Source organism: Lampris incognitus, chromosome 8, assembly GCF_029633865.1.
Source record: "Lampris incognitus isolate fLamInc1 chromosome 8, fLamInc1.hap2, whole genome shotgun sequence".
NCBI lineage: Eukaryota > Metazoa > Chordata > Actinopteri > Lampriformes > Lampridae > Lampris > Lampris incognitus.
This window is the reverse complement of record NC_079218.1, coordinates 55,006,109-55,033,633: the sequence shown is the minus strand read 5'-3', so window position 1 is coordinate 55,033,633 and position 27,525 is coordinate 55,006,109. Positions and strand designations below refer to the sequence as shown.

The 27,525-nt window shown below is 48.9% G+C and overlaps 1 protein-coding gene across 1 annotated transcript; it reads right to left on the bottom strand.

The window, feature by feature from the left end:
* Positions 1-6,498: 6,498 nt before the first annotated feature.
* vps26c (VPS26 endosomal protein sorting factor C) lies at positions 6,499-26,909 on the bottom strand. Its single transcript, XM_056284834.1, has 8 exons — positions 26,746-26,909; positions 16,618-16,761; positions 15,014-15,163; positions 14,748-14,828; positions 12,767-12,841; positions 12,517-12,667; positions 7,838-7,990; positions 6,499-7,696 (listed from the first exon to the last, which is right to left on the bottom strand). Exons 1-8 carry the CDS (start codon positions 26,800-26,802, stop codon positions 7,614-7,616), a joined length of 894 nt encoding a protein of 297 aa, XP_056140809.1. The 5' UTR covers positions 26,803-26,909; the 3' UTR covers positions 6,499-7,613.
* Positions 26,910-27,525: the final 616 nt, after the last annotated feature.

Genomic DNA, 27,525 nt, shown 5'->3' with positions numbered 1-27,525 from the left:
CCCGGCGTGATGGACTGTTGTACCGGGTCTGGCAAGAGCCGGGCCGGGGAAGAAGTGTGTGGCAGTTACTGGTGCCCAACGACTGGCGCCAATGAGTGCTACGGGCTGCCCACGGCTCGGTGGGTGCAGGTCACTATGGGGTGGCAAAGACGCTGAACAAACTGCGCCAACGGTTCTACTGGGCCGGATGCAGGCATGACACTGAACTTTTTGTGCGCTGTTGTGATGCCTGCACTGCCAAGAAAGGACCAACCAGACGCTCCCATGCCCCTCTACAACAATATCAGGTGGGGGCCCCATGGAACGGGTCGGTGTGGACTTTCTTGGCCCATTTCCCACCACAGACAACGGAAACCGGTGCGTCCTTGTGGCCATGGACTACTTTACCAAATGGCTTGAGGCGTATGCGGTCCCAGACCAGAGCGCTGCCACTACAGCCGAGCGGCTGGCGTGTGAGATGTTCTGTCGGTTCGGTGCGCCCGAAGAAATACACAGCAATCAGGGGCGGAACTTCGAGGCACAGGTATTCGCTGAGGTGTGTCAACGCATGGGGGTGAAGAAGACCAGGACAACGCCCCTCCACCCCCAGAGCGACGGACTGGTGGAGAGGTTCAATCGAACGCTCACAACACAACTCGCTATTGTCACCTCACGGCACCAGCGAGACTGGGACTGTCATCTACCCCTGGTCCTGTGGGCGTACCGGTCGGCAGTACAAGAAAGTACTGGGTGTACACCGGCCGCGCTCATGTTCGGGAGAGAACTACGGACCCTGTGGACTTAGCCTTTGGCACGCCCCCGGGTACTGACCTTCCCAAGATACCCGGTTTCGAGTACCTGCGGGACCTCCAACAATGTCTGGCCGAGGCACATGAGTTTGCTCGACAGCATCAGGAACAGGCAGGTGCGAAACAAAAGCGGGCGTATGACGCTCGTTGTCAGGGCCGCCCCTTCACCCCAGGAGCAAAGGTGTGGGTCTTCAACCCAACCCGGAAGAGAGGAGTCTCCCCCAAGCTCGCCAGCCAGTGGGTGGGGCCCTGTGAGGTGTTGGAGCAGCTTTCGGATGTTGTGTACCGGGTGAAACTGTGTGTCCGGGGGTGGGTGGTAATTCTGCACCGGGACCGTTTGGCACCTTACCGCCCCTTGGCTGAAGAACCTTTAGATCAGTTTAGCCCACCCGGGACGGTCCCTCCTACACCCACAGGCCCTACCAACCGGACGGACAGTGGGGAACAGGAACCCGTGCCCCCGCGGCGGCGGAGACGGCTTCCCCTTCGCTATAGGGACTTTGTTGTCGGCTGAGGACAGGCGACACGCTGGAGGGGGTAATGTAGCGAAGTCGCTACCCCGTCAGAATTGTGCCGTCCTGTTTTACCCATCAGGCACTGCGTGCAGATTGTCAGTTGTTATTAAATGTTTTGTAAGTGTTTTATGTGGTTTTATGTGTTTATGTGATTACTATTTGTTGTGGTGTAATTGTAGTTGTCATTCTGTTGTGTTGTGTAACCTTGGTACTGAAACCCTGAACAACTTTGTTGTTCGAGTAGATGACCTCCATGTACTGTGTCACATTTCTCGTAAGTTCTTGTTTCTGCGTGAGTTCAGTAAAGGGGCTGCAAAGTTACCTTTGTCGTTGCTTCTACGTTGGCCACAATATGCTCAAAAATGATTTGGATTAAGAAGTGCCGGTCCTTTCAAATTTTCTCGTACAACTGAGGATGCATAAGCCAGTGCATTCTCAGTGCCGGTCCCAAGCCCGGATAAATGGGGAGGGTTGCGTCAGGAAGGGCATCCGGCGTCAAATCTTTGCCAAATCGAATATGCGGATCATAAATCAGATTTCCATACCGGATCGGTCGAGCCCCGGGTTACCAACGACCGTCAAAGGCATTAGCCAGCAGGGTGTCGGTGGAAACTATGCTACCGCTGGGCGAAGAACAAGGGAGGGGGAGGCATGTCCAGAGGCAGCGAGAGAGGAGGAAGGGTAGGTGTGTGGAGGTGAGAGTCGGAACTTTGAATGTTGGCACTATGACTGGTAAAGGGAGAGAGCTGGCTGACATGATGGAAAGAAGAAAGGTAGGCATTCTGTGTGTGCAAGAGACCAGGTGGAAAAGGAGTAAGGCCAGGAGCATCGGAGGTAGGTTCAAACTCTTCTACCGTGGTGCGAATGGGAGGAGAAATGGGGTAGGGGTAATTCTGAAGGAGGAGTATGTCAAGAGTGTGCTGGAAGAGAAGAGAGCGTCAGACAGAGTAATGAGTATGAAGCTGGAAATCGAAGGTGTATTGCTGAATGTTATCAGTGCATATGCTCCGCAAGTTGGGTGTAAGATGTAAGAGAAAGAAGAATTCTGGAGTGAGTTGGACGACGTGGTACCCTAGGAGGAGAGAGGGGTGATTGGAGCGGACTTCAATGGGCATGTTGGTGAAGGAAACAGAGGTTATGAGGAGGTGATGGGTAGGTATGATGTCAAGGAGAGAAATGTGGAAGGACAGATGGTGGTGGATTTATCCCACTTCTGACACCAATGTTGCGAATTCGGGGGGGGGGGGGCAACCACAGGAACTGCCGCGGCCGGGACCTGTATTTCCCGCGCCACGGGAGACATCGCTGACCGCACGACTAAAGGGTCCGACCCGTTAGCCAAGGGCTACCGAGCCTATTCATCCGTAATCGTTACATTGCCCCCTTCCTTTGGCAAGAGCGTCCCCTGCTGGACCGTCACAGCCGGGGCGCGAACCTGGGGCTACCGCACAACAAGCAATTACGTTAACCAGTCAACTAAAGGGTCCGACCCGTTAGTCAAGGACCAACGTGTCTACTTGTCCATGCACGTTACACTACCCCCCTCATTCGGGAAAGCGCGTCCACAGCGTATCCCACTTCTGACACCAATGTAGCAAATTCGGGGTGGGGGGGGGCAGCCACAGGAACTGCCGCAGCCGGGACGCGAACCCGTGTCGCCCGCATCGCGGGAGACATTGTTAACCGCTCGATTAAAGGATCCGACCCGTCAGCTAGCGGCCAACGTCTCTACTTATCCATGCACGCAACAGTATCTTATGTAGAAGGCACGATCTAAAAGGGACAGGAGACTGCAAGGTGGTGACAGGGGAGAACGTAGCTAGGCAGCATCGGATGGTGGTCTGTAGGATGACTTTGGAGACCAACGACGAAGAGGAGGCGAGTGAAGGCAGAGCCGAAGATCAAATGGTGGAAGTTGAAGAAGGAAGACTGTTGTGTGGAGTTCAGGCAGGAGTTAAGACAGGCACTGGGTGGTAGTGAGGAGTTGCCAGATGGCTGGACAACAACTGCAGAAATAGTGAGGGAGACAGCTAGGAAGGTACTTGGTGTGTCATCAGGACAGAGGAAGGAAGACAAGGAGACTTGGTGGTGTGGGATGAGGAAGTACAGCATCGTATTCAGAGGAAGAGGTTGGCAAAGAAGAAGTGGGATACTCAGAGAGATGAAGAAAGGGGACGCAGCGTAAAGCGAAGAGAGAGGTGACAAAGGCAAAGGAAAAGGCGTATGGTGAGTTGTATGACAGATTAGACACTAAGGAAGGAGAAAAGGACTTGTACCGATTGGCTAGATAGAGGGACCAAGCTGCAAAGGATGTGCAGCAAGTTAGGGCGATCAAGGATAGAGATGGAAATGTGCTGACAAGCGAGGAGAGTGTGTTGAGACAGTGGAAGGAGTACTTTGAGGGGCTGATGAATGAAGAAAACGAGAGTCAGAGAAGGTTGGATGATGTGGGGATGGCGAATCAGGAAGTGCAGTGGATTAGCAAGGAGGATGTGAGGGCAGCTATGAAGAGGATGAAGAGTGGAAAGGCACTCCGCGGTGGTGTAGCGGTCTAAGCATCAGCTTTGTGTCGATGCAGTTGCCCACCGGGGACCGGGTCTCGTCAGATCCGACTATGGCCGGACTCCATAAAGTAGAAATAGTTGGCAGCACTGTCTTCGGGAGGGGGGCGGAGTCGGCTTGTGTTCGTCACATGAATGCGTCTCTGGGTGTGTCGGAAAAAGCAGTGGTTCGGCCTGGAGTCACCTTGTCACGAAAGTGGGGAGGCGTCTGCTTCGAGACTGCCGGCCGGAGAGATGCAGTTGGCGAACGCAGGCAGTACGAGGGTGGGTGTTTGAACTAAGAATAGGGAGCGATTGGCCACTAAATTGGGAGAAATCAGAAATAAATTTTAAAAAAAGAAAAGAAAAGTGGAAAGGCAGTTGGTCCTGATGACATACCTGTGGAGGCATGGAGGTGTTTAGGAGAGATGGCAGTGGGGTTTTTAACTAGATTGTTTAACACAATCTTGGAAAGTGAGAGGATGCCTGAGGAGTGGAGAAGAAGCAAACTGGTACCGATTTTCAAGAACAAGGGCGATGTGCAGAACTGTAACAACTACAGAGGTATAAAGTTGATCAGCCACAGCATGAAGATTTGGGAAAGAGTAATAGAAGCTAGGTTAAGAGGAGAGGTGATGATCAGCGAGCAGCAGTATGGTTTCATGCCACGAAAGAGCACCACAGATGCGATGTTTGCTTTGAGAATGTTGATGGAGAAGTATAGAGAAGGCCAGAAGAGTTACATTGTGTCTTTGTGGATTTAGAGAAAGCTTATGACAGAGTGCCGAGAGAGGAGGTGTGGTATTGTATGAGGAAGTCAGGAGTTGCAGAGAAGTATGTAGGAGTGGTGCAGGATATGTATGAGGGAAGTGTAACAATGGTGAGGTGTGCGGTTGGAATGACAGATGGGTTCAAGGTGGAGGTGGGATTACATCAAGGATCGGCTCTGAGCCCTTTCTTGTTTGCAGTGGTGATGGACAGGTTGACGGACGAGATCAGGCAGGAGTCTCTGTGGACGATGATGTTTGTGGATGACATTGTGATCTGTAGCGAGAGTAGGGTGCAGGTGGAGGAGAGCCTGGAGAGGTGGAGGTATGCACTGGAGAGAAGAGGAATGAAAGTCAGTAGGAGCAAGACGGAATACCTATGTGTGAATGAGAGGGAGGACAGAGGAATTGTGAGGATGCAAGGAGTGGAGGTGACGAAGGCATATGAGTTTAATTACTTGGGGTCAACTGTCCAAAGTAACGGGGAGTGCAGGAGAGAGGTGAAGAAGACAGTGCAGGCAGGGTGGAGTGGGTGGAGAAGAGTGTCAGGAGTGATTTGTGACAGAAGGGTACCAGCAAGAGTTAAAGGGAAGGTTTACAAGATGGTTGTGAGACCAGCTATGTTGTATGGTTTGGAGACAGTGGCACTGATGAAAAGACAGGAGGTGGAGGTGGCAGAGGTGAAGATGCTAAGATTTTCATTGGGAGTGATGAAGAAGGACAGGATTAGGAACGAGTATATTAGAGGGACAGCTCAGGTTGGACGGTTTGGAGACAAAGCAAGAGAGGCAACATTGAGATGGTGTGGACATGTGTGGAGGAGAGATGCTGGGTATACTGGGAGAAGGATGCTGAATATGGAGCTGCCAGGGAAGAGGAGAAGAGGAAGGCCAAAGAGGAGGTTTATGGATGTGGTGAGGGAGGACATGCGGCGGGTGTGACAGAGGAAACTGTAGAGGACAGGAAGAAATGGAAACGGATGATCCGCTGTGGCGCCCCCTAACGGGAGCAGCTGAAAGTAGTAATAATATCAACCTATACAAGCCAGTCAAGTGTTATTAAATTAACTTCTTACAGCTTTTCCCGTTTTTCAGGGGTCGCCACGGCAAATTTTATAGTTTCCACCAGGACCCTGTGAGGGCACAGCCCCTGTGCCAATGCCAATTTTTATCAAAATAACTAATTTTCCAGAATTTACAGTAACTCATGAATGCATTAAGCTGTCGACCTAAAATTTGAGACACATGTTCAAGAGTCCTGACTAAGCTTACGTATTAGAGCGCGTTGAGCTCAGTGCAGGGACCCGGCCCATCGTCCCTTGCGGCTAGATTTATTGTATGCTTTTTTAATTTATTTAAACACAATAGAGAAGTATGTTCTTTGGTAGTTTATTTAATACTGTAGCGAATTCGGGGGACAACGCAACCACAGGAACTGCCGCGGCCGGGAGGCGAACCCGTATCGCCCGCACCGCAGGAGGCATCGCTAACCGCTAGACTAAAGGGTCAGACCCGCGAGCCAGCGGCCAGCGTGTCTTCTTATCCATGCACGTTCCTTTAGTCGACTGGTTAACGTTGTCGCTTGCGGAGCGGGAGATACAGGTTCGCGTCCCGGCCATGGCGACGGTCTCCCAGACTGCCCCCCGAATTCGCTACATCGGTGTCAGAAGTGGGATGGAGCGACCGTAAGGCCATCGGAAGCGCATGCGCCCTGAGGCGTGAAGGAGCTGATATGCTTAAGCATTTGCATTCATTATCATCTTCAATAATTATTATTCTCTGCAGCGAGATAAATGGAAAACCATGGGCATACTGTCCACCTTAAATGATCATTGCTACAATGTAAACTCAATTAGAGGTAAAACATCTGCTGCATCCATGAATTAAGATTTCTGTAGGCAGGCCAGGCTTTATTTACATAGCACATTTCACCAGGACGGGGCAACTGAAAGTGCTTTACAAATGCAAGATTAAAATAACGAAATAGTAAAATAAAACAGACAAGAGCAAAAACAGACAAAAGGTGAACAAAACATTACAAAAATGGTGAAATACACAGTACAGCCTTGCAACAGCCAGAAAAGTTCATCAGAAGGCACAGCATACAGGTTTGGTGCTAACAGGAGCTGACTCAAGTCTCAGATCTTCTAGAAGTTTGTTCCAGATATGTGCAGCATAGTCGCTGAATGCAGCGTCACCATGTTGTGTATTAGTTCTAGGAACAACGAGCAGACCTGTACCAGATGACCCGAGAGGTCAAGAGCATTCGTACTGTAAAGCGATCACAGACATATTTTGGCCCCAAATCATTCAGTGGTTTATTAACGAGTAGTGATGTTCAGCGCCATGAGGGACTAGAAGCCTGTGCAGGGAACTGGTGCTCATCTCTTTTAATCTTTGTTAGAACTGGAACAGCAGCATTCTGTATGAGCCGTAGCTGTTAAATTGTTTTAAGAGAGACCCAAGGAAAGCCCATCACAGTAGACTAGCCGACTGGAGTTAGAGAACTCATGTCCAAATAAGAAAAAAAAACACAACCCAATCTAATTCTATATTTCTAAGGTTGCAATAAGTTGATTTTGTTATTTTGATGTGTCTGTTACAAATTAGGTGCGAGTCCATAACCAAACCAAGGTTTCTGGCTTGTTTTCAGTCTTCAGAGACAGGGAGTCACGTGAGTACAGACTTCCAGTCTTTCCTCTGTGGTACCAAAAACAATTATTTCCATTTTGACCTTGTTCAATTGATGGAGATGCCACGATGACACATGTTGAAGTATGGAACATATCTCTTGCCATAATAAGTTTTTATTTGAACCATACAGCTGCCATACTTCTCCATGCCAAGGAAGCCCCAAGTAAAACCTTGTATAAATCTGTGTTTTGGAAAACGGTGTCCTGTATTTCGAGATGTGCTCACATGTTGAGGCTCCGTTGTAAAGTGTCATAACTTCTGCATCAGTCCTGCCTCCCTCAGTTTAAAGTGCTCTTGTTCATCTCCCCTTTCACACTCTACACAGCTTCAGAGGAAAGTTTTCTGTGATTAGGTGGTCATCGTGAAGCACAATCACCACGTTGACCTCAAATTCTGAAGGGGAGAGAGCGTTTAGTGTTAAAGATCGCCAACAAATCAAACAGATAAGCGAAATGAATCCAAGTCTTGGACTGTTCTGCAGCAAGTATCTCAACACACACTACAACCATTTTGCAGCACATATTGTCTACTGACCAACTTTGAAGTTTGTAGTCTCGAGGGTCGGACAGGTGAAAAGCCTGGGGAAGACCATGTAGATTGGAATAGAGAGGGCGTGGCAGACGTCACCTTCTGCTATCTGGATATTCTGGATCTCCGTGGCATCTCTGGCATAGCCCTCAGCACAACCTGGAGAACACATATATTCAGAGCGTGACAGGAACACCAGAAGCCTCGAGAAACACAGCCCGAACTAAAAGGCTGCAGATTGACAGCGGCAGGTTAATTGGAGCTACGAGTAACGGCATCTTATCAACAAATCTAAAAGTCATTATAATAATTTCAAAAACGATAAGGCAATATTGCAGCATACCTGTAAAGGACCTAAGAGCAGCTACCCTGGAACTTTAAAAGAACCTACAACCCAACAAATTCAGACGCTACTAATCACCATCTGCCAATGAAGTTGAATATCAACATTTGTTCCAAAGATTTCAAAAACTTTAATACATCTGCACATCTCCCCGAGTAGCCGAGTGTTTATAAAGTTTGAATGAAGTTGCCACGTTAAAGTACATAAGATTAGGTAAGAGTGAAGTTGTTTTTTTAAATTTGAAAAAGTGCATTGCTAAAGAAAAAGTGTGCTACCTTAAAAAGCAAAGCGGAGATTCTTGACCATTTTATTCTGGAAAAGAGTGCCTCTAGAGAGATACCAGCACTGTGCCATGTTTTCCAGGCTTTTCACTCTTAATGGAAGTATTGTACTTACAGTAGCAACTGGTAGGCTCGCAGAAAGCCAGCATACCTGTTGTATTCTTCAAGTTCCTACGACAGAACAAACCTCTAAACCGAACGGCCCCAGGACGGCCCATGCTGTCTTGGTTTAGTGTGGTTATAGTTTTCAGAGAGTAGGTAATTTGTGATATTGGGCTATACAAGTAAAATTGACTTGACCTGATTTTCTTTTTTTACAATTCAACTTCTAGATATACATCCAATGACCGCTGGGCATGCCTTCAAATTCCACTGGATTGGACATTTCAACGCATGTTTGACCCTCGCTCTTAACCTTTTCCATCTTCTTCTTTCAGCTCGTTCCCCGTTTCTAAGGGGTCGCCACAGCGGATTGTACAGTTTTACTGGTAACCTGTGAGGGCGCAGCACCAGCGGTGGCCGTTGTTAACCCGGGCCTCAGCCAGTCCTGTATGGCGCCTCAACTGATCCGGTATGGGCTTGTCAATCCGCATAATGATTTGGGGAAAATGTTACGCCAGACGCCCTTCCTGACACGACCACTAACCCTACGGATCTTAACCTTTTCCATCTACTTACTCCTGACTTATTTTCCTCCTTCCATTACTATTCCAGAAATATTAGATTGCCTCTAAAAAACCCATGTTTTATTTATTTTTAGGATCCCCCCCTTTTCCCTCCCCAACTGTACCCGTCCAATTACCCCACTCTTCCAAGCTGCCCCGGTCGCTGCTCCACCCCCTCTGCCGATCCGGGGAGGGCTGCAGACTACCACATGCCTCCTCCGATACCCGTGGAGTCACCAGCCGCTTCTTTCACCTGACAGTGAGGAGTTTCACCAGGGGGACGTAGCGCGTGGGAGGATCCCGCTATTCCCCCCAGTTCCTCCTCCCCCCTGAACAGGCGCCCCAACTGACCAGAGGAGGTGTTAATGCAGCGACCAGGACACATACCCACATCCGACTTCCCATCTGCAGACATGGCCAGTTGTGTCTGTAGGGACGCCCGACCAAGCCGGAGGTAGGACAGGGATTCGAAATGGCGATCCCCATGTTGGTAGGCAATAGTATAGACCGCTACACTACCCAGACACCCCTAAAAACCCGTATTTTAAAGCAAGTCCAAGTCACGTAGTGCTTCTTGGTGGTGGGTGGGCTGTATGGATGGATGGATAGTTGGTGAGTGGATTTGCAGATGGAGACTTAGGAATACTAAAGAATGCCTACATGGCAAGAATGCTCCTAAAAAATGTCTCAAGCTAACTGGCATGAAGGTGGCTTTGTGGGACACAGACAGTTTGGCTGAAGCGTCCCACGCTGTCTGATGTTGGCCATCGTGAAGCCATCTCAGACACAATGTCCCTGGTGTGGCATGTCATGGTGACCAGTGGTCGGCTGTCCTGGGTTGATCAGTGTGACAGGGTTCAAGACAGGCGGCAAAGCTGTCACAGGCTCCTACACAGCTCTAGATATGTCAGACATGTTGAGCTGTCACCGTGTAGTGTGGTAGGGACACAACGATTAAAACTAAGGATACCACACTATACTGGGGATACCACACTATACTGGGGATACGACACCATACTGGTGATACGACACTATACTGGTGATACGACACTATACTGGTGATACGACACCATACTGGGGATACGACACTATACTGGTGATACCACACTATACTGGTGATACGACACCATACTGGGGATACGACACCATACTGGTGATACGACACCATACTGGGGATACGACACCATACTGGTGATACTACATGATACTGGTGATACGACACAATATTGGTGATACGACACCATACTGGTGATACGACACTACACTGGTGATATGACACTATACTGGTGATATGACACTATACTGGTGATACTACACTATACTGGTTATATGACAGCATACTGGTGATACGACACTATACTGGTGATACGACACTATACTGGTGATACTACACTATACTGGTTATATGACAGCATACTGGTGATACGACACTATACTGGTGATACTACACAATAATGGTGATACGACACTATACTGGTGATACGACACCATACTGGGGATACCACACTATACTGGGGATACGACACTATACTGGTGATACGACACAATACTGGGGATACGACACCATACTGGTGATACGACACAATACTGGTGATACGACACTATACTGGGGATACGACACCATACTGGTGATACTACATGATACTGGTGATACGACACAATACTGGTGATACGACACTATGCTGGTGATACGACACCATACTGGTAATACGACACTATACTGGTGATATGACACTATACTGGTGATATGACACTATACTGGTGATACTACACTATACTGGTTATATGACAGCATACTGGTGATACGACACTATACTGGTGATACGACACTATACTGGTGATACTACACTATACTGGTTATATGACAGCATACTGGTGATACGACACTATACTGGTGATACTACACAATAATGGTGATACGACACTATACTGGTGATACTACACTATACTGGTTATATGACAGCATACTGGTGATACTACACAATAGTGGTGATACGACACTATACTGGTGAGCGACCAACAGCAGCATGAAAGAAAATGACAACATCCCAGTAACTGTGATTAAGAGAACATCCTACATTTATTTTCAACAAAAGGATCACACTGCTCAGTAATGACTGTGTGTGTGTGTGTGTGTGTGTGTGTGTGTGTGTGTACATACACACAGAGTGTTGTGATGCGTCTAGTGCAGCAGTGTGTAGTTCGAGGGAAGGTGCATGTGTTCTTCCAACCCGCTTGTGTCCGTCCTGCCCTTAGCTTGCTGCCGCTGGCTAGCGTTTGTGGTGAATAGGGAAGCATCCTAGCGTGTAAGCCTTCCCTTGCCAGTACATAGCATCTCCTTCACCAAGACTCCTGCCAGTCTCCCCGTGGCCACACCTGGTAACTGGGGTCTTGCGGCCCCAGGGTAACTTGGCAGGGGATCTCGGAGCAGCAGTGGGCCCCAGAGATATGGTGTGCAGGCCCACCCTGGTGGACACGCCCTGGCACCTATCAACCACTGCCCCGCTGCCTTGTGGGCGAGTCTGGGAAGACAAAAGGCTAAGGGAGCTCACCCCAACAGAAAAGTCAGTGGCGTTGGGAGAAGCGCACCCCCCCATGCCACCTTAAAAACCATCTCTGCGCAGGTATCTTCTCCTGCTACCCGAGTCCCCGACCTCACCTCTTCTTTGGAGGAACTTGCCTCCTGCCGCACCATCTGGCGCTCTCACGTCTCACAGGGAGTGAAGTACTATATGGAAAACCAGCGCACACAACACCGTGTAGCAATGTGTGCAAAGAGGCATGCTCACAAAGCTACCCCTGCCACCTCCCTAGCACCACTTTTACATACCCGGTCTGCAACCGCAACTGTGCACCCAGGATCAGACTATTCAGCCACCAAAGGACTCACAAATAGGAGAAGATGGTCATCATCGGATAGGATGGACAACCAGCAAGCAGCAGCATCAAGATTTCAACTTTTTTTCCAGTCGTACAGTGTGACGTAGGCCAGACATGCGAGGCCACTATCGCACAGCAGGCCTTTAACAGGAATCAATGGAAGCATGGATGGTATATAACTTTTATTTGTGCCATGTTTTAATTGGACAGAACTAGAACATGCTCAAGACTCAGCGTTTTTGGTTTTTACCGATTTTCACCGAAAAATACCCAGATTTTTTAAAAGGGACAAATTAGTTTAAACTGATTTTCAAGTTTCCACGGATCCAAAAGTTGTCCGTGTTTGTGTGAGGTTATGTAACAGTGTCCTCTTGTGGCGAAATTCGGCATGCTGGATGGCTTTGAAGAATAAAATCGAAAACGCTGAGCCTTGAACACGCTCTACAACTGTCCTTTGTTTTTAAGGACTTACCAGCAGCCACAATATTCACAGCTGATGAGATCATTTGGACTTACCACAGGTCTCTACTCGGACCAGCTGCAACTCAATGCTCTTGATGGGCACCTGTGAATGCTCCACCACCACTTCTCCAGTCAGGGGCTGGCTGATCACACAGTTTGTAGCGTCTAAGTGGCCTCTGATTAGAAACTCTGGCAGCAAACTCCTCTAAAAAAAGGGAGAACAAATGTTGTCTACCACAAACTACTAGCCAATTATAATCAATCTTTAACTTGAAACAATACTCTGTAATGTAAAACCATGTACCTCCTGGACATTTTGCAGGGTCTCTGGACTGATGGTGAAGTCTACTGGATTGGGTACCAGTTTAGCTTTCTGCTTCTGAAAACACAAAGAGGCTTGGATGAACAACGTATCTTTAAAAAGTCAAGTATTAAAGATCTATTTACTCCATGTGAAAACACTTCTGCAATCTATAGGTCAAATCAAACACCCACATCATAAAAAGGTCAGGTCAGTCATTTTCCACATCCCTAGTATGGATGAAAACATGTAAGTTTCTGTACTGGTTATATTCTTGCACACTGCCACCATAACGTGATGTCTGTATAATGACGGGCATTAAGTATGCAATACCCACTGTCCAGCTCACGATAAGCAAGACACGTCAGCGGGAGAGTGGTTTTCATTTGTTAAGTTGCCGAAATGTTTGCATTTGGTCAGACTATCCTTTCATTAGGGTGGCTGAAGTAAATGACGACAAACGACAAATAGAACCGGGACATACACCGATCAGTCAAAACATTAAAACCACCTGCCTAATATTGTGTAGGTCCCCCTTTTGTTGCCAAAACAGCTCTGACCCATTGAGGCATGGACTCCACAAGACCTCTGAAGGTGTCCTCTGGTATCTGGCACCAAAAAATTGGCAGCAGATCCTTTAAGTCCTTTAAGTTGTGAGGTGGGGCCTCCGTGGATCGGACTTGTTTTTCCAGCACTTCCCATTGATGCTCCATCAGATTGAGATCTGGGGAATTTGGAGGCCCAGGCCACACTTTGAACTCTTTGTCAAGTTCCTCAAACCATTTTTAAACATTTTTTTTTAGTGCAGGATGCATTATCCTGCTGAAAGAGGCCACTGCCATCAGGGAGTACTGTTACCATGAAGGGGTGTACTTGGTCTGCAAAGATGTTTAGGTATGTAGTACATGTCAAAGTAACATCCACATGAATGCCAGGACCCAAGGCTTCCCAGAAGAACATTGCCCAAAGCATCACACTGCCTCCACTGGCTTGACTTCTTCCCATAGTGCATCCTAGCGCCATCTCTTCCCCAGGTCATTTACCTCATTACATCGTGGACATCGCCATGATGTAAAAGAAAACATAACTGATCAGATCAGGCCACCTTCTTCCATAGCTCCATGGTCCAGTTTTCATGCTCATGTGCCCATCGTAGGCACTTTCGGCAGTGGACCAGGGTCATTATGGGTACTCTGACTGGTCTGTGGCTACGCAGCAGGGTGCGATGCACTTTGTGTTCTGACACCTGTCTATCCTAGCCAGCATTAACTTTTCCAGCAATTTGAGCTACAGCAGCTCTTCTGTGGGATTGGACCAGACCTTCACTCTCCACACGCATCAATGAGCTTTTGGCACCCATGACCCTGTTGCTGGTTCACTGGTTGTCCTTCCTTGGACTACTTTTGGTAGTTAGTGACCACTACATACTGGGAACACCCCACAAGTGCTGCCGTTTTGGAGACGCTCTGACCCAGTCGCCAAACCACCACAATTTGGCCCTGGTCAAAGTCGCTCAGATCCTTACGCTTACCCATTTTTCCTGCTTCCAACACATCAACTTCAAGAACCAACTGTTCACTTGCTGCCTAATATATCCCAGCCCTTGACAGGTGCCACTGTAACGAGATAATCAATGCTATTCACTTACCTGTCAGTGGTTTTAATGTTTTGGCTAATTGGTGTATAAGCTAAAAGTACATGAATATGCCAAAGAGGAGTTGGTTTACAAATTAAAAGCATAGCCGAGTTGTGAAGGGACCCATCTCTGGAGTCCAAGAGTCTTGGCAACATAACACACTATGCAGGATATTAGAGAAATGGTCACATCTAAACAATCTATTCTCACACAAGTCTCACAATGAATCTTGCATAATGATGATCCAAGAAGTCATCTAATCATCTCATCTGTGGCTGCAGACCTTTTCCCCCATATTTTCACTGCTGTGGCCAGGCCTTTGTCAAAAGAGACGTTTGTCAATCCTACCTGGGAGTGCACCATGAACTCACAAGTCCTGCTTAAATCTTTGGCCAACAGGGAGCGCTTCATGTCACACCGTAGGGTGTACTGTGGACCAAAGTGCAAAGTTAGCTCTTTAAAACAAATCAAAATGGTGGAGGCATGTGAGTATAATAAAATGCAGCCAGTTGTAACACTCCCATTCCATGCATGATGAACCTGGGAGGGCAGTTAACCATGATAAGCAACAACACGCTTCAGGTGTCATGTCCCCACCTCACTGCAACACTTACCTGGATGTTCACAAAAACGCCATGGTAGGTTTCATACAACACTTTGTTGCCCTTGGTGTGCAGCAAAAACTCAAAGGGAATCTCGGTCCTGCCCCCAGGGACTTTGCCTGCCTTGGCCACCTCAATGTTGCTGCTGATGAGCTGAATGGGCTTTTGGAAAAAGAACAAGTTAAAATACATGTAAATGCAATAAAAATCTGCCCAATGTTAAAATCAACTAATGCCGTACGTCCAATTTCCAATTATATTTATCGACTCTTGTTGGAGTCTGAAGGTAAGAAGCATCCATGTGGTCAAAAATGCAACATACCTACATTCCCCATTATGGTTTTTCTTTATTTTGACCGTTTCAGGTAAATAATTTAAAAATCTGCAGGTGCAAGAGTAAGACCTCTGGAGTTTACAGTTGTAGGCCAAGAACATTTTATTTGTTGTGAAACACCCCGAATAGGACCAAACCAAAGCAGTTTTGTGGTCTTTTGAAAAATAAGACTAGATTACATAGATGCCGTCCTCTTGTAATGTGAATGTGAATATCTACGTATGCTGAGTCAGAGCACTATTTGAAATAATTCTAATGTGTTTTTCAACATCAAGGCATTCAAAGTACAATCTGTAATGTCAGGATTTGGTGACTCTGCTACATATATATATATATATATATATATATATATATATATATATATGTGTGTGTTACTGTTGTGGCTTTTTGTTGTCTCCTATGGTGATGCTTCTCCACCTATGGATACCTGCAACAGCAACCTTGCTAGAGATGACAAAAGGTCACTTGCACAGTAAAACTGCTGCAGTGTCAGCATCATTGCTGCATACTTTTTCTAATTTTAGATCGCTCCATCTTTCAATGAATGGTCTACATTAGCATCGATGGTGAGAGCAGTTGTGGGCTGGCTGGTGCCAAACTTTGACATGGTGTGAATCAATGGAAAGAAGCAGGATGGCCCAACAAGCTTGTGTTTTGCTACTGAGACACAGCGGATATAAAGTCTGCACACCCCTGTTCAAACTGCAGGTTTTTATGATGAAAAAAATTAAACCAAGATAAATCATGTTAGAACTTTAATCCTAACCTATAAAAATAAAGTGGAACAAAAAAATCGCAAACATTGTCGGGAAAATAAAATACAAAGCTTAAATAACCTGGCTGAATAAGTGTAGACACCCGTTGATAATAGGGGATGTGACTGTGAACAGAATAAACCAATCACTTTCAAACTCATGTTAAATACTAGTTAGTATACACCTGCCATCAATTAAAGGGACTCTGATTAACCCCAAATAAACAGGGTATTATAATTTATATACATAATTATCTATCCATCCATCCATTATCCAAACCACTTATCCTGCTCTATATATAACAATAATAATATATATTATATACATTACATATTTTAATATATACTATATTTATATTAATATTATAAATATAATATTAATGTATTACTATAACTGACATATTGAAATGCAGTATTTGTGTGACGGTGGGGGGTATACTTGATAAACTGGCCACTCAGTGTACATGACAAGAAACAAGAATCGGCAAGAAATTCTCTTCTGATCATTTCATGTTTTACTGCTTTCACCTTAACAGAGTTGTAGAAAGCCTCGAAGACGCCCACACTCTTGGAGCTGAGCTGCAGGTTGACCAGGCCCTCCATGGTGAGAGAGATCCCTTGATGCTGCACTGCCTCTTTGCTCACAACAACCACGATTCCTGCGAGTGCCTCCTGAAGAAAGACAGAAAGTGAGAGAGGTCCTTGTGTTTAAATTATCTTTTTTTCAGTCTAGCCTTAACAAGTCAACGGTTTCTTTAATGGTCCAGGATTTGTCCCATTTGTCACTATTTTAAGGATACTATCTTGAAAAGAGAAATTATCAAGAAGGACAAGTCAATATTTGATATCCTCCAACTGTATTCGTTAGCTCCAACCTTTTTGGAAGGTGAAAAAAAATAAACAAAAAAAATCTCAAACGTGTCTCATCTGGCCAACTACAGATGAAAAAAAAAAAACAACAACAAACTTGAGCGTGAAATCACCAATGACCACAGATCACCTTGTGGAATTTGAAAGAATGAACACAATATCTCAATCAATGTATGACACAGGTGCCATAAGGAACTAGGGTCTTTGTATCATCTGATCGTTCAATTATAGACTTCCATGTAGACGCTGGGGGGGGGGCAGATCACTGTATTTTTCCATTTTTAGCGGGTATTAAAAACCGGATAACTACATGTTTTTGTTTTAATTTAAAGATTGGCAAACTAACGAGAAACCAATACCAGAAAGTAACTATTTTTTGTTTTTCAGATATGCCTACAGATTTTTGTTGTTTATCATTTCTTGTGCATGGAAACGGATGATACGCTGTGGCGACCCCTAAGGGGAGCAGCTGAAAGTAGTAGTAGATCATTTCTCATGCACAGTAAATGTGCGCATGTGCAATAGGAGGCGATGCATCATTGGCTGCAGCAGAAAGTCCCAAACCGACAGGCACACTAGGCTCCTCCTCACTGCCAGCTGTTTCCCACTTCCTGGCCTCGTGAGATCGATAACTGCTGTTTGTTCTCTTACTATCTCTCCTCTATATCCTGTCCTAACCTCTTCATTTGTCCTACTGATTTCACCATTTTCTGTGCTTAGTTCACTTATTGCTAGATTCTCTAGTTTTCTTTCTCAACCGACTTTTGTGTTTAATAGGTCGCCTCTCATTCCTAGATTGTTACTAGCTTTGAGCTTAGACTAGCTTAGCTGTATTGTATTTGCAGTCAAAGCAGGCTTGTTAAAACGATGGTGTGTGGTAATTATTTCTTAGGTACAGATAGGTTGTCTCAACTAGAGAGATGTGACCGTGAGTTAGAGCAGCTTCTTGCGGCTAGGATTACATTAGATGTGACAGACAGATAGCCTTAGCCCTGGGCCTGACAGCAGACCCGCTATTGTTAGCACTCGCTTGTCTCTCTTTACTGGCATGGGAAGGCTCGCAAGAGCAAGCCACCAGTCGTGTGGCCTGGTCTGCAGTCACCTCTCCCGACTGCAAACCAGTTTTCGCCCCTCACCAGCCGCGTTGGTAGTCCTACCGACCAGCGTGTCTCTCCTGCTCCTGTCGACAGAATAAAGCAACGCACGCTAGTGATAGGAGACTCCATTACTTGCAATATCAGATTAGCTTCACCAGCCTTGGTTCACTGTTTACCTGGGGCCAGAGTCTCCGACATAGAGGATAATCTTAGGGTGCTGGCATCACAGAGCGCGAATCAGGGAGCCCAGGCACACAGCACTACTACTTTCAGCAACACTGTTATTCATGTCAGCACCAATAATGCAAGGATGAAGCAAGCAGAGATCACAAAAGCCAACCTAGTTAGAATGCTTGAGTTTGCCAGAAAGATGTCAGCATCGATTAATTGTCTCTGGTCCAGGCCGCTCTGATGGCCGAGCAGAATAAACTGTCATTCTTGCAATCTGTTCGTCATGTGGCTGGGAGGTACGTATGCCAGACTCGCCGTGACCGGTCACGGCCAGAGCGTCCACGGGGTAAGGCATTCATAAGGCCGCCCTTACCCGAGGGATAGTGGGTGTAGATCGGTGTAGTGTTCGGGGACTCGTCGTTCTCCAGCGACCCCTCTGGCCCATATGGGCGCCTGCAGCCAAGCAACTGAAAGCAATCTCCCTCATCTCCTTCGCGGCCCGAAGGTAATGCAATCCATGCGAGGCTTCAGCATGTAAAATAGCGAGAGCAGCCGACACGAGTTTGAAGGAAGCTGGTGTTACGACTATCTCCTTCCTGTGGAAACATGAGCCAGGGGAGTTATTCGACAAGAGTTCCGGTTATATGCCATTGGGTTAATCGAGTGGGATAAGGGGAAAAACTAGAAATACATTTTTATATTATATATATATATAAAAAAATTTATTATAATTGTCTCTGGTCCCTTACCCGTGAGGGGTAATGATGAGATGTACAGTAGGCTTACCCGCAGCAGGCTTGCTAAAATAGATACTTTGTTGCAAAATAATAGCCTATTGGGTGTCTGGGTACCGTTGCCTACCAACACAGGATCGCTGGATCGAATCCCCGTGTTACCTCCGGCTTGGTTGGACATCCCTACAGACACATTGGCTGTGTCTGCGGGAGGGAAGTCGAATGTGGGTATGTGTCCTGGTCGCTGTATTAGCGCCTCCTGTGGTCGGCCGGGGCACCTTTTCGGAGGGGAGGGGGAACTGGGGGGAATAGCGTGATCTTCCCACATGCAACGTCCTCCTGGCGAAACCCCTCACTGTCAGGTGGAAATTAGCGACTGGCGACTCCACATGTATCGGAGGAGACGTGGTAGTCTGAAGCCCTCCCTGGATCGGCAGAGGGGGTGGAGCAGTGACTGGGACGGCTCATAAGAGTTGGGTAACTGGCCAAGTATAATTTCTTGACTGCAAGTATTCAACCAAGGCCATCCCAGACAGAAGGCCATTATTGAATCCATAATACAGGACCTCATCATATCATGCAACCTGCCTCTGTCTTTGACTGACAAGCCTAGCTTCAACAATTTCATGTCAGTGGTTGAGGAGAGATACTGCCCAGTAAGTGGAAGCACCATAACCAGACATATTAGTGAGCTAGCAGTAGACAGAGTTCAAGATAAAATCCAAACTAGAAAAGACAGACACTGTGACTGTGGATATTTGGACTGACAGGAGCATGTGTGGCTTTTTAAGGGTAACAGCCCACTTCATGGAAATGAAGAAAAACAGCCCAAGACTGCAGACAGTTCTCCTAAGTTGCGAAGATTCACATTGTGGAGAAAGAGTAAGTGAGAAATTTGAAGAGATACGTCCTCCTGGTGAAACTCCTCACTGTCAGGTGAAAAGAAGCGGCTGGCGACTCCACATGTATCGGAGGAGACGTGGTAGTCTGCAGCCCTCCCAGATCTGCAGAGGGGGTGGAGCAGCGACTGGGACAGCTCGGAAGAGTGGGTTAATTGGCCGGAAACAATTGGGGAGAAAAAAAAAAGGGGGGGGGACTTATTAAATGTTAGCGTTCTCACCCGTTTAATGCAATTTCTGTTTCTGAACGTCACTGCGGCCCTCGAATTCGGCACTGTACTGCAGCCTCTCATCTGTGAGGCGGGAGTGATATTTGGATTATGCAGTTCATGCTTGAGGTAGGGAGACCCAAGACTAGTCACCCCTACTGAGGTTAGGCATAACTGACGGACAAATCGCCGGCCGTAGACGTGGCTATGACGCACATTTTAGTTGACGAAATGTTAAAACGATGTTTTCCTTCCGTGTGGAGAACACAAGAACCCCTTTAGGCCTTACAGCCATGATAAATGACAATGAAAATGTTACAAAATAACCGTTAATCAATTCCATGTAGTTTTTGTCAAAGCCACAGGGAGCAACTGGAGAGGGGCTAAAGAGCCACAGGTTGCCGACCACCAAGCTAAACAACAGCTAACCCACGACCTAACCTCTGGCTGCTGGAGGAAAGGGGTCGTGAGGCTCTCTGCCAAACAACCTCCCTTCACCCTTTGTATCAGGTCAGTGATTCACCATGCTTACTGACGGCCAGCCGGAGGGGCTCCGGTGTTTCGGAACCGCAGTCCTTGGCTAGTTGTCAGGATTGTACCGTCAGCGAAGTTTTGTGACAGGCCGCTTCCCGAACCACCACATTCATTTAGAAAAGTGAGTTAGCAGCTAATGCCCCCGCTCATGGGGAGGGAACGAATCAGTTGGACCGGTGATTCGGTATTCCGTTCACAGTTTAGGTTTGTACAAAAGACTCAGTCGCTCGCGTACTGACCACCACCAGATAAACCCTGAAAAACTAAACCCTGAAAAACAACAACAACGAAAGCTCAGTTTTTTAAATTGTATGTGTTCTATAGGGAACTGAAGCGTCATGTGCTGAAAGGTTCAGGCTACCGATTCCTGCATGCATGACAAACCCCGGATAGGCCCCTCCTGGCGGTGTTGATGTTGTGTCCAGCAAAACTCGGACCACGACTTTGAATCAAACTGTGTTTATTGCTTCCACAGTAAACGTTATATACATGTACAGTATAGTATCAACCACGCCTTGTGTTACTGCCGTAAACCGGCTGTAGTAAAATTTAAAGCTGCAGTGTCCTAGACTACAGTCACACTGTTGTGACTTATACACAAAAATTTCCCCCCCCTCTACAGAAATCACCAGAACAGTGAATATGAATGAACTGTATCAAAACTAGGTAAACTGGATGGACTACCAGTTACCAGCGTAGCCATGTGGATTATTCTGCCACGTGACAGGCCACGCTCTAACTAACCTAAACGTCAGAAGTCCGTAACGTAGTCTTTCAGATAGCCTGGTGGAGCCATAGCTTGAGCTGGCCGGGCCTCATGATCAGCTGCGGGGCCCCCACCCTCAGCTGGGTGTCCCTCTGCGGGTTCTGGCTGTGTTATGGGAAAGTCACAGTCTGCCGTCACGGAACCCCAGTTCTCCGAGGCATTGGGGTGTGTGGTGTTAGGCGGAGTTACCTTGTGAAGTCGGCTGGCATGCCACCGTGACCCATCAGAGAGGCGGAATGTCGCTGCACCTAGCTGACTGGTGACCTGCAGTGGCGCTGACCAGAAGGAGAGCAATTTGTGAGCCCGGTGCGGCCAACGGGCCCGGACCCAGTCCAGAACTGTGAACTGTGGCACACGCACTTTACGCCTCCTGTCAAACCGGTGTTTCATCTGACGTTGACGGCCAGCGACCCTGCTGCTGTGCTGGACCGGCGTTACCGATGCAGGTGCGGTAGCCAACTGTGCTCGCAGGCGATCCAGAGGAAGTTGGAGCTCCCGGCCTATCATGAGGTGGGCTGGTGAGCTGCCTGTGGTTGAGTGTGGTGTCGCCCGGTAGTGCAGCATGGTGTGAAATAAAGCAGCTGAGAAAGGTAGACCGTCAGCCAGATGTGCCCTGATGCCATTTTTTAGTGTTTGGTTGAACCTTTCCACACCCCCATTGGCTTCTGGGTGGTAAAAGGCAGTGTGAATGTGGTTGATCCCTTTGTCTGCCAGGAAAGCTGCAAACTCAGCTGAGATAAACTGCGGGCCATTATCCGTAGTGATTCTGTTAGGGATCCCCCATCTGGCGAACAGAGAGGCGAGGAAGGCAGTGACCGAACCCACAGCGATCACTTACGGCCACTTAAGAGTGGAGGTCGTATGCCACCACAAGGAAGCACTGACTATGCGGGACACCGTGGAGCTCCCCACAGATATCCACCTGGATGTGCTCCCAGGCAGTGGCAGGCCAGTATACTGGTTATAGTGGGGGTGGGGCCAGCGGGCCGGTCTTCCCACTGAGCAGTCTTATACCATGGCCTCGATGTCCCCGTCAATGCCCGGCCACCACACAAGGCTCCTGCAACGCTGCTTCACCTTCACAATGCCCAAATGACCTTCGTGGGCCATGGCCAGGATACGTGCCCGCAGGCTAACAGGCACCATTGTGCAGAGCCCCCGAGCCACGCAGACATCATGCCAACAGGACAGCTCCTCCCTGACCCTCCTGTACGGTACCAGCTCCTCAGGGACCGTCAGGGGCCAGCCCTCCCGGATGAAGGTACGCAGTTGGGAGAGGAGGGGGTCCGCCTCCGAGGCAAGCTGGAGGTCCTGGAGAGAAACTGCAGCTTGGAGTGGGGCGTGCAACATTTGAATGAGGTCTGGCTCCGTTAGGTCTGGGCCTGAGTCTGGTGCGGGGCCAGGGCTAGCTCTGGAAAGAAGGTCCGCCACTACGTTATCCCGACCTGGGGTGAACTGAGGGGAGAAGTCGTACTGCTGGAGCCTCTCGGACCAGCGGTGGACCCGCAGCAGTTTGTCTCCTGACCTGACGAAGCTAGTAGGGACGTGAGGGCCTGGTGGTCAGTCCGCAGCGTGAAGTGCCTCCCATACAGGTACATGTGCAAACGCTCACACACCCATACACATGCCAATGCCTCCCGCTCCCCCATGGAGTATTTCTGTTCAGCCGCAGTGAGTGAGCGAGAGGCGAATGCAACAGGGTGCTCGGTGTCGTGTTGGAGCTGGGACAGCACAGCGCCCACTGCTGTGTTGGAGGCGTCACAGGTCACTATAGTGGGGCTGTTAATGTCAAAATGTGCCAGCACCAGGGGAGATTAAGTTGTTCCTTAAGCTGGTGCACAGCTGCAGAGCAGGCCGGGGTCCATGTCCGGGCCGCATCCTTTTTTAGGAGTTCCCGTAGTGGGGTTGTGGTTGAAGAATACTGAGGCAGGAAGCGCAAGTAATAGGCCGTCATACCCAGGAAGGAAGCGAGCTGGGTCGAGCATGTGGGTTCAGGGAGGCGTTGTATTGCCTCCACATTAGAAAGGAGCGGGCTGACGCCATCAGCAGTCAGGCGGAAACCCACAAACTCGATGGCGGGTACTGAGAAGGTGCACTTCTCGTCATTCAGCATGAGATTGTGGCTGGCGAGGACATTGAGCACCCTAGTGAGGCGCTCATCATGGACGGCTGCAGTCGGGCCGTGCACCACAATGTCATCCAGGTAGATGACCACCCCAGGAATGCCGGCCAATATGGTGGACATAATTTTCTGAAAGCAACTGGGGGCAGAGCTGAGGCCGAATGGCATACGTGTGTAGCGGTAAACCCCAGTGTGTGTCACAAAGGCAGTGAGGTCACGGCTGTCTGGGTGTAGTGGGACCTGCAGGTAGCCCTGGCGGAGGTCGAGTTTTGAGAACACGGAGGAGCCGTGAAATTTGGCCGTCAACTCCTCTACTGTCGGTAGTGGGTACTTATCCGGAATCACCGCCTTGTTCACTGACCTGAGATCGATGCACGGACGCAGCCCTCCTGACTTTTTCTTTGCCACCACCAGGTTGGAGATCCAGGGCGATGCGTCCACGTGTTCGATTATGCCTGCGTCTAGCAGCTTCCCCAGTTCAGCAGTTACGTCGTCACACAGGGCAAGAGGTAGGCGGCGCAGAGGCTGGATGACTGCGCGTACCTCAGGATTCAGGAGGGGCTGGTGGTTAAAAGCAGTTAGGCAGCCCAGGCCGCTGAACAGAGAAGGCCAGCGCCGCTGCCATGACAGGCTCATGGACAGTGCTGGCTGGTACAGCCAGCACTGTCCATGAGAGAGAACCCTAAGTCACAGAACAAATCCAGATCCATAAGGTTAGCTCCATGATGGGATACCTGGAAAGTGAATGAGGTCAGGGCTTTGGTCCCATACCGAATTGAAAAGTCTACGGTACCCACCATACCAATCTTGGCATTGGCATAGCCGTACAGGTCCTCCGCATCAGTCCTGATGTGCCGCAGGGGAAAAAACCGTCGGACTGTGGACACGTTCAGTAACGACTTTGAAGCCCCTGTGTCTAGCAGGAGCGGCAAACACACCCCGTCCAATTCCACAGTGCACCACTTGAAGGGCCGGCCTGGGAGCTTACTGAATGGATGGTCGTTGGCGCCGGTGGGCAGGAAACACTGCGTTTGAGGGGAAGCAGCAGGGTTGGAACGACAAACCCTCGCAAAGTGGTTTAACTTGCCGCAACGTGAACATGTCTGTCCTTTGGCCGGGCAGGTAGGGCTACGGGTGGGGTGATTTGAAGAGCCGCAATTACGACATGCCTTGCGTGTTGGCGCTCTCTGGCGTCCAGCAAAATTCACCTCTGTGTTGCTCACCTCGGATTTGGGTGGAGTCAAGGCGGGCTGTACAGTCTGTGTTGCCAGCATGGATAGTGGGGAACATGCTAATTGAGATGCTAATCCAGCTGCAGACTCCACCTGGAATGCTATTTCCACGGCCTTCGACAGAGTCAAATCACCAGGGGACATGAGCAGTTTCTCTCTGACTTTATGGTTATTGGTGTGTTCTGCCAGTTGGTCCCTTATTAGTTCCTTTTCCAGAGCCCCGAATTTGCAGAGGCTAGCCAGACCCCTCAAGTCAGCTATGTAGTGATGTACTGACTCACCCGCGTGCTGCTGGCACCGACGGAAAACAATCCGCCGGAGTATGACGCTCTGTGGAGCGGCAACATGTCCAGCGAGCTTAGCAACACAAGCCGCGTATGCAGGAGTGGATCCGAGCGTCCTAAAGATCCGCTGACCCTCGCTGCCCAAGTGGTGTATCAGCAGGACTCTCTGCCGTGAGTCTTCCGCGTCCATCAAACCCGCAGCCGCGATGAATGTCTCGAACGATTCATGCCAGCGAGTCCAAGGAACCGGTGGTTCGCCGGGTAGAGGCAGGACGGGAGAGAGAGGCGTGAGTGAAAACTCCATCTTGGTCGCCAGTGTTGTGTCCAGCAAAACTCGGACCACGACTTTGAATCCAACTGTGTTTATTGCTGCCACAGTAAACGTCACATACACGTACAGCATAGCATCAACCACGTCCCGTGTTACTGCCGTAAACCGACTGCCGTAAACCGGCTGTAGTAAAACTTAAAGCTGCAGTGTCCTAGACTACAGTCACACTGTTGTGACTTATACACAACAGTTGACCGGACTTCCCTTGAGGAGTTGGCGTAACCCGGCAGCCCTCAGCTGGCTGAAGCCTAACGGCACCGCGGACCGGCGGTTCTAAAACCCCACACATCCCTGGCTCGTAAGTGCCTAACAAGCGGGCGGTCCGGACTCCCAGTCCGACCATCACTTGGGTGCAACCTGTGGCGGATCCCGTCGTCTTCACTCCTGGGTTGCCATGGAACCGGATCCTCCCAGGCCAGGCAGTGTGGACCCGCGGCGCGACCTGATCACCGCTGGAATCACGGCTTTAGTGAAAGGCTCCGAGAGTCTCTTCTGTCTCGGACTGGATCCTCGGACGCAGGACACGCCGACGACGGAACTGAAAACATGTTGAACGGAGGACACACGGACACACTACAACACTGGACACACTACAACACCGGACACACTACAACACCGGACACACGGACACACCGGACACACTACAACACCGGACACACGGACACACCACAACACCGGACACACGGACACACTACAACACCGGACACACTGACACACCACAACACCGGACACACGGACACACTACAACACCGGACACACGGACACACTACAACACCGGACACACCACAACACCGGACACACGGACACACTACAACACCGGACACACTACAACACCACAACACCGGACACACGGACACACTACAACACCGGACACACCACAACACCGGACACACGGACACACTACAACACCAGACACACTACAACACCGGACACACTATAACACCGGACACACTACAACACCGGACACACGGACACACTACAACACCGGACACACGGACACACCACAACACCGGACACAGTACAACACCGGACACACGGACACACTACAACACCGGACACACTACAACACCGGACACACCACAATACCGGACACACAGACACACCGGACACACGGACACACTACAACACCGGACACACTACAAAACACTACAACACCGGACAATTACACACGGCAACACACTACAGCAACACACCAGAGCAACACACCACGGCAACGCGTGAGCCTAGCTAATGAGCCGCTGATTTCCCTGCACTAAATTAACTTTTTGCCGCGACAATTTCGCATGTTTCCCAAGACGCCCGCTTTTCCAGGCGGAACACCTCGTAGCTTGGCGTTAGCATCTGAAGGCAACTCAGCTGAAGAAACTAGCACACCCGTGACGTGTGTGTGTGTGTGTGTGCTCTCACCCCTTCACGGTAAACCTTGTTAGCTCGTTTGAGCTTTATGTCCAACGTGACATTCATGGCGGACCGCCGAGCTCGAGCCAGACGAGAACCGTGTTGTCCGACGCGGATCCAGGTGCCCTCCGTCCGGGGACACGCGCGTCCAGCTCCCTTCAGAGATGGGCGGCCAGGCACGTGACACAGGAAACCACGTGACCGCATGGTTTGTTTGTTGTTTTGTTTTTTTATATAATTCTTTATTCCAAACGGGCAACATACAAAATAACAAAAGCAGAAGACAGAATCCAATGAGTAACGGATAAAACACGGTGATCATCAGGGTCAAACAGACACAAACACAACACACATGTAGGACAGAGAGAGACAGAGGGAGAGAGACAGAGAGACAGACAGAGAGAGACAGACACAGAGAGAGACAGAGAGAGAGAGAGACAGAGGGAGAGACAGAGAGAGAGACAGACAGAGAGAGACAGACACAGAGAGAGACAGAGGGAGAGGGAGAGACAGAGAGAGAGACAGACAGAGCGAGAGAGAGACAGAGACACAGAGAGAGACAGACACAGAGAGAGACAGAGCAAGAGACAGAGAGAGACAGAGCGAGAGACAGAGAGAGACATACACAGAAAGAGAGACAGAAAGAGAGAGAGAGAGACAGACAGAGACAGAGAGAGATCTAGAGAGACAGACACACAGAGAGAGAGAGAGACAGAGAGAGAGACAGAAAGAGAGACAGAGAGAGAGACAGAGAGAGACACAGAGAGAGAGACAGAGAGAGAGACAGAG